Source organism: Ictalurus furcatus, chromosome 6 (assembly GCF_023375685.1).
Source record: "Ictalurus furcatus strain D&B chromosome 6, Billie_1.0, whole genome shotgun sequence".
Taxonomy (NCBI): domain Eukaryota; kingdom Metazoa; phylum Chordata; class Actinopteri; order Siluriformes; family Ictaluridae; genus Ictalurus; species Ictalurus furcatus.
Window position 1 is genome coordinate 20272692 of NC_071260.1, and position 7961 is coordinate 20280652.

Consider the following 7961-nt stretch of genomic DNA (forward strand, 5'->3'; position numbering starts at 1 on the left):
TCATGATCGTGCTGACATAATTCTACTGCTGGCTCCTCTGGCCCTCTAGACCTGACTGATTCACCCCGATGCTATGATTCTGCACTTGTGATTCACTTTCTGCTGTTGTGGATGGTCTCATATGAGTGCCTTTTGGATTAGTATTTCCCAAAAACAGTTTATACCCAAGACTTACTCATGTTGTATTGGATAATCTCACCTAGATACTGTAGACTTGTACCTATGAACTGCTGCTGTAATCATGAAGATGGTACTGTGCTCATTGCAGAACTCATTCACAATATGCTCACACTGAACATTCCTTCAGCACACTTAATAGTGTTTGACTTTATAGTATACATTTGTTGAGTCTGGTTCTTCTCAAAGTTTCTTCCTCATATCATCTCAGGGAGTTTTTCTTGCCACTGTCGCCTCCCTAGCTCAATAGGGAGCTAAATCTACATTGGAATTTCAATACAGCTCCTTGTGACAATACCTATTGTTAAAATTGCTATGCAACATAAAATTTTATTGAATTGAGGTGAATTGGATTGATCATGGTGCTATATAGTAAGCTTCCAGGCCACCTGTTGTAGACCAGGAGTGTTATTTCTACTGAAAAAAACAAAACAAATGAAACATAACTAAGCACATTATAGATTGTGTCACCACTGTATTAAATAAACATCTGGCTTTAAAGCACTCCACTAAAAACCTTCTGTGTGCTTGAGTCCATAGTCATCGCATCAGATTTCAGAACCATCACATAGATACCCATTTGATTCTGGTGATCCAGATACTCTAGTTGTCTTGCAAAAATGACTCCAGAAATTCATACGTAAGACTAAAAAGCACAAACTTTTTTATTTAATTAATTATTTCTAAAGACACCATGGCAAATAGTTTTTCACAGCAAACAGGCTGCCATTAAATAAAACAAGGCAGCACATATGGTTGAAACTGACAGCTGTAGTTCAGAAGCAGCTGAATATTTGATGATGATCACAGCTGAATGCAGGCACATGCTGAGTCAGTGGTATTTCAGGTCATCTTGCCAATAATGGTAGCCTACATTGCTCTAAACAGTAAGGTTCTATCACACCTTATCAGTAGCGAAAAGTTCAAGGATTTTACTGAGGCAGGAAATTCCTTGGTTCCTTTTAGGGCATTATATCTTGGGTCTTGGCCATGTCAGGCTTCTGCACTCTTTTCCATGATCAGAGGCCACAGAGCAACAATAAACTACAGATGTATGTAAAGGTCTTTAGAATCAGACTGAGAACAGAAGCCAGAAAAGACATAACAAAAGCAGATAAATACTATCTACCTGTATACTTGCATACATACAGTTACAAACATCACTACAAGGAAGAGCTTTAGCTGCTTTAAGCTTCTTGAAATGTATGCACTTTGATTGTCCCTTCTACTATTCTACATCATATGAATAAAAATTTCGAATGTATCAGAGAGGGATCCTGCTTTCACCCTTATTTGATTAGGTTAAGACCTATGCTATGGGCAAGACAGACAGTTAGCTGACCAAGAGTTCAAGATATGCAGCTACTGACCCCTATTGGTGTGCTTCTTTTACACACCTTTTTTAAGTCCTAAGTGTTTAACCTTCACTGCATGTATTTAAAAAAAAATCTTTTATCAATAATTTATACATACAACACATTAGAGTGTAAGTTATGCATAAATAGAAAGCAGACAGATCAAGCATTCCACCTGCATCTTGCTTCATTACTGCTGTGTGAATGTGGTTCTGAATTGTCACCTTCAGTCTCTCAAACAAAATTATTCAGGAAGTTATATTATGTTGTGTGTACAGAGGTCCTGACTCTCTGTGGTCATTAAAAATCCCCCGGTATACCCTGGTGTCCTGGCAAAATTCCCCAATTGGCCCTTCTCTATCACGTCCCCCTAATAATCCCCATCTCTGAGTTGGCTACATCACTGTCTCCTCTCTACTAATAGCTGGTGTGTGGTGGGCGTTCTGATGCACTATGGCTGCTGTCTCATCATCCAGGTTGATGCTAAATGCTAGTGGTGGTTGAGGAGACCCCCTCCCAATAATATTTACAGCTCTTTAAGTGTCTAGAAAAGCGTTATATACATGTAAATGTAACTGTGCCATTGTTCTTGCAGCAGTCAATGGCTGTAATTGACATGTGTGAGCAATGATTATCTAGGAGAAGTAGCAACTTTTTCTCAGGGCTGACCTTGGTGTGTTTTGCGAAGTACTTCAGAAAGATGACAAAATCCTCCTACTGCATCCACCCTGATTTATTTCCACTTCCAATACTTCTTATCGGTCCATCTCGTGCAAAGTGGTCTGCATAATGAAGGCGTGGGAATACAAATATTGGAGGAATTGTGTTGCCAATGGCATTGACTGCAAATGCGAGAGTGACCAGTTGACCCCTTTCTCCTGATGTCATTGCCCCAACCTGTTTAGAGCCACGTTTTACAATCACACTGACCGCAGTTTGCACAGTTGTAATGCCTGTTTCATCGACATTCCAAATGTCCTTGGCAGTTAAGCTGTGCCTCCTTATTATTTCATCAAGTTTTCTGAAAAACATTGCAACATTGTGTTTATTAAAACTGGTGGCCCGTGCCAGGCTTGTGGCCTCAGGGCTCCTAATGGACAAAGTTGGGTTTCTTTTCATGTAGGCTGAAAACCTGTCTACTTCTGCTTTTGAAGATTCATCCCATGTCTTTGGATATTTGTACTCACATTTCACAGCAAGCTGATATGCAAGTTCTCTTACCTGTAATTTTAATCACATAAAAATTTCAATATTCAGTCATTTTCAATATTTCCCCATCTACCCATCTGTATGTTTTACAATGGCACCACTATAAATTTTCTTCCAACTTTCTCCTATCTTATCCCTAATCCTACACTTTATCCTACTGACTTCACATGGACACAGTCCATAAAATGCATCAGCTGCCCTCATCAGATGTTCTGTAAGTTCTTTCTCTTGTTCATCAATGAAGACCTTCTTTCCACTGTGCTAGCCTACACTTGGATGTTCCCTTGAGTGCTTCTCTTCTAACATCTTCCTCTTTTCACAGAATCTGTACAAGGGTACATGGCAAATGCCATACAATTTTGCCACAGATCTTACAGACTTTCCCTGCTCTTTTACATCATCTGATGCTCTCTTCAAAATGCTGAGAGACACCCCTCGGTTTGTTTTTCTCTTCCAAGACCTAGGCATACTGAAATTCAAAGAAAACGTATAAATAAAACTATTTGTATTTGCTTTGGGTAGGTTGCAACATGTTTCATTGATGTTACAACTAACCCAGAGTCTTGTTGTTACAACTAACCCAGAGTCTTGCAGCCATAAACTAGCTCACCTTACAGCTAACAGCCAAAACATTATCACTAAGAACTTGCATGAAAAATATCTACACAGACACACAATAAACATAATTTAACTTTGGTGAGTTTAACTACAAAGCAGGCATTGTCATCACAAAAATAAATGAACTAAAAAAAGGTTACTTTCTTACCTCAAAATTAGTTTTTCCAATCTAAAATCTGCTGTGTCTGCCACAGGTTTCTACTTCCTCACATGTGGGATAAAGACTAAACTGAGCATATGTGAAGTGAATCAGGTGATTTGTAATTTGTTCCTGATTGGAGAAATTTGAAGTGTTACAACCGATCCATTTTACAACCATCCCCGGTCTCCCTACGGGTCTTTCCTGACCTTGGCAAATAGATATATAGAATATTTCAGGTTGCTACTGAAAGCATTAGATATGTTTTAATATTGTATTCTAAATCTGGGATTTACTTTGCAGCCAGCACTATTGTCAGAGCTGCTGTTATAGAAAATTAATCAACAGCTTCTGACAATTCAGATTTGAGAATTCAACAGCGATGTGGCATAAAAAACGTGCAATAAATTATATTTTTAAAAGACACGTGACCGTTCTGAAGTTTTTTGTGGACCCATCAACACATCCGCTTGAAATTGAAGCGTTCTGTGTTGTGTTATATCACGTACTGCATGTGTTGCACTGCCCCCTTTCGGTCTGCTGTATTTATTACATTTGCCGGTTAATCGCTGCAATACAGCTGCACACCAGAGAGAGAGCTAATGTGCCGTTTTTGAACAATACTTGAATTAACACACGTGGTCTAAATAATAGCTATACATATATTAGTAGCATTCATTTGGAAGCTATATGCATGTGAACAATTACATTGGAAGCTATAAATCCGTCATACAATATTTATAGAGAGAAGGATGTAGCGAATAAAAACTGTAGCAGTTACTTATTCTGAAGTGTGAAAATCACATATTTTACTGCACACAGTAATGAATCCAATGTTGAATAAACAAATAAATTTCACAGCGTATCCTAACTAAAAGAGTTATTTAGCGCTGTAATCTTTGTCTGTGTGTATATGATGTTGGTGTTACTACATGTGCCGTATCAGGGTTTAAAAAAAACAAAAAAAAAAAAACAAGAAGGCCATATGGTAGTAAATAAACTAACTGGGCTCCGTACAGAATTACTCTTTTAAAGCAGATCATTGTACATCTTACTAATATGCTTCTATCATGATATATCACTTATTCTGTTAAAAAGATTTGCTTGATCAACCTTAGTAAAGCCATTGCCCTTATCCTTGAGTGTTTATGCCAACAGATGTCGCAACAGGGCGAGAAGTTTTGTACTGACGTGAGGCAGTCCGTCTAAAGCATCATGAGGTAAAATGATGGGAATGGGCAACAAGAATCAATGTGTAAATTACAACCGTGTCTGGAGTTTTAAAGGTAAACAGGAAACTCTTAAAATTAGTTTAAAAATAAATACATGTGACTTTTAAAAGTAAAAATAAAAGTTATTAAAGGTAAAATATATTATAGTAATTTAAAAAATTGCCTTACGTCTGCTCATCTCATTCATTCATCTGTCCTTTCTTTTTATATAATTTATTTCGCTAAACGTATTTACGAACTTATGTTTGTATGTGTGTATGTATGTATGTGTCTGTGTCTGTGTCTGTGTGTGTGTGTGTGTGTGTATTTATGTATGTATATATTTGTGTGTATGTATGTATGTATGTTTGTGTGTGTGTGTGTATGTATGTGTGTATGTATGTATGTGTGTATGTATGTGTGTGTATGTGTGTATGTATGTGTGTGTATGAATGTATGTATGTATGTATGTATGTATGTATGTATGTATATTGAAAAAAGAAACCGTGTATCAAAGTTTAAAAATGCATCAACTTGTTCAATTTTTCTCAACTGAATTATTTTACATCAGTTAGATGTATTATCATCATGTTAGATATATTTTCACTTGAAAAAAATTAGAAAAATGTCTGCAAAAGTTGACGCTTTTTAACCTTTAATGCAAGGTTTGATTTTTCAATGTGTGTATGCATGTTTGCATATCTGTATGTATGTTTGCATGCATTAAAACGCTAGAACGTGATTTCAGTGCAGCTCTGTACAACGCTCTGTGTTTTCCTGAACACTCCCATCATTGGCTGTTTGTGGCGCGCAGGTTCGGCCTCCCACGTGACGCGCGATAAATGCCGCCCGCTGCACTCCTGAGCTGCAGACAATCACGCTCCTCTGTCAGGGAACGAGCGCAGTCTCTGCTCACAACCTCACAGGAATGACAGCTACTACGAAAACAAATTACTAACTGATCTTTAATTTTATTTCTGCTTTATTTTCCCACGCGGTTTCATTACTGGATGAGTGCCTGTCCATTATCTGCACGGTTTTATTTTATTTGAGCATTAACCATGACTGGGGTGTTTGACAGCCTCAGTACAGATATGCATTCCAACCAGATTACCTCGAGCGGTTACCACAGCTTGCACAAGTCGCAGGAATCCCCGACTTTACCCGTCTCTACCGCCACGGACAGCAGCTACTACAACGGCCAGCAACCGAGTCACTGTGCAGGCTCGCCTTACGGCCAGCTCGGTACTTATCCGTACCACAACAACGGCATGAGCAGCGTCCAGTACAACGCCAAGTCTTATGAGCTGGGCTTCAACAGCACCTTCAGTGCGTACAGCACATACGGCTCTAGCGCATCGCCTACTCCTACTGACGCAGGTAAACCGACCACCACTGTGTGTCTGCACTTACACAGCAAACTACAAGTGCAGAATTATAAAAACCCAATACAGAAGTTTTTACTGTAGTTATTAGACTACTGAAATGACTTTGAACGTACCCTTATTTGTTTACCACATTTCTCGTGCACAAAAGATGTTATAGTCTAAAATGTTCTTATTTCATTGTAGAAAAAGAGGAGAACGAACCCGAAATTCGTATGGTGAATGGAAAGCCAAAGAAGGTGCGCAAGCCGAGAACGATTTACTCGAGTTTCCAGCTCGCCGCGCTGCAGAGGCGCTTCCAGAAGACGCAGTATCTGGCGCTGCCGGAGAGAGCCGAGCTCGCCGCTTCTCTGGGCCTCACACAGACTCAGGTGAGTGTCACTGATCGCATCTAAACTACGCAAGTCTGCGGCTGAACGAGCCAGGCACTCGTTGTGCAACTGTAAGGAGCCAAATGTATTTAAATGATCAGCGGTTATATTCACAACGATTGCGTATGGTGCGTTTTTGTTGTTGTTTTAATTAATTTATTATTATTATTATTATTATTATTATTATTGTTGTTGTTGTTGTTTTTGTTGTTTTTGTTTATTTATTTATTTATTTATTTATTACCGTTTTCATCTATGTCCAGCAGTATATCTTGACATTTGTAGCCTATAGTTAGGTTGTACCTGCCAGTCAGTTTTAGTTCAGATATAATCTTATGATACTTAAATCAGGGTGCAAAATAAAGCCTTTTGATCCTATACAGATATGGCGTATCAGTGTGTATTATTTATTTATTTATTTATTTTTACTTTTACGCAGACGCACAACTAAATCATAATGGCTTAGTTATGTGTAGTCTATGTGAATGTATTTATTTTGACCAAACCTCATCTTGCTTTATTTTTTATTTACAGGTGAAAATCTGGTTTCAGAACCGCCGCTCAAAGTTCAAGAAGTTGTGGAAGAATGGAGAAATCCCGCCCGAGCAACACGTGGCTTCCAGCGAGTCTCCGCCGTGCCATTCGCCTCCCATCAACAGCGCCTGGGACTTTCCACCAAATCAGCGGATGAACAGTGTGAGCTCCGCTTTAGCCCCGAGCAGCGGCTCTCCCAGCACCACGGCCCCTTCCTTCCTCACCAATTACTCCTGGTACTCATCCACGAACTCAAGCGCGCACCTCCAAGCAAACGCGCTGGCACCGCACCACCACAACACAGCCGTCAGCGCCGGGACGATATTTTGACAACAACGAAAATGACTTAAAAAAAAAAAAAAAAAAAGACTGGAGAATTAATTTTGCGGGAGAAAGAGAGAAACAGAGAGATAGAGAGAGAAAAACCCGAGAACTTGATGTGACATAAAGGCCTCGTTTTCTGAGAACTGCCGCGACTGATTAACTTGGACAGAGATGTAGGCCTACAATGTTCCTTGCTGCGTGTAATACTGTTTTTATTTTATTCCCCCCACACTTATACACAATGTCGTCATCAGGCAGACGCGGAAAAATAAAAGACAATGCAATTATTTTTGTATTTATTTATTTTGTCTCTGGAGGTGGAGAATTAAAGGATAACATAATGCATTGTTAATGAACCACTAAGATCCAAAGCTATGCTCTAAAAGGCTATTCACGCCGGAGTGAACTTTATAGCAGGATGTGTGAACGTCAGATTATGTAGCACAATTTCAAGCTGTATCGTGCCTTCAAAAATGACCTCACTTTCATTTGTTCACCATAATGTATTTCAAATGTGCCCATCGTTATCATATTTTTTTGTTTGCTTTCTAAGTTGTACATAAGGTTAGTGGGAGAAACGTGTCTGTGTACTTGTATGTTTCACCGCGTCTCTCTGAGATGTTGCCATCATTCTAGGT

At 39.1% G+C, this 7961-nt stretch overlaps 1 protein-coding gene across 1 annotated transcript; it reads left to right on the plus strand.

Moving 5' to 3' along the window:
* Positions 1-5756: 5756 nt before the first annotated feature.
* dlx2a (distal-less homeobox 2a) lies at positions 5757-7610 on the plus strand. The gene is made up of 3 exons (XM_053627017.1): positions 5757-6089; positions 6281-6465; positions 7000-7610. Exons 1-3 carry the CDS (start codon positions 5771-5773, stop codon positions 7327-7329), a joined length of 834 nt encoding a protein of 277 aa, XP_053482992.1. The 5' UTR covers positions 5757-5770; the 3' UTR covers positions 7330-7610.
* Positions 7611-7961: the final 351 nt, after the last annotated feature.

Coding starts and splice junctions, on each gene's coding strand:
- dlx2a (XM_053627017.1), top strand. CDS start 5,771: ATGACTGGGGTGTTTGACAGCCTCAGTACAGATATGCATTCCAACCAG. Junction 6,090..6,280: donor GCCTACTCCTACTGACGCAG/GTAAACCGACCA, acceptor ATTTCATTGTAG/AAAAAGAGGAGAACGAACCC. Junction 6,466..6,999: donor TGGGCCTCACACAGACTCAG/GTGAGTGTCACT, acceptor TTTTATTTACAG/GTGAAAATCTGGTTTCAGAA.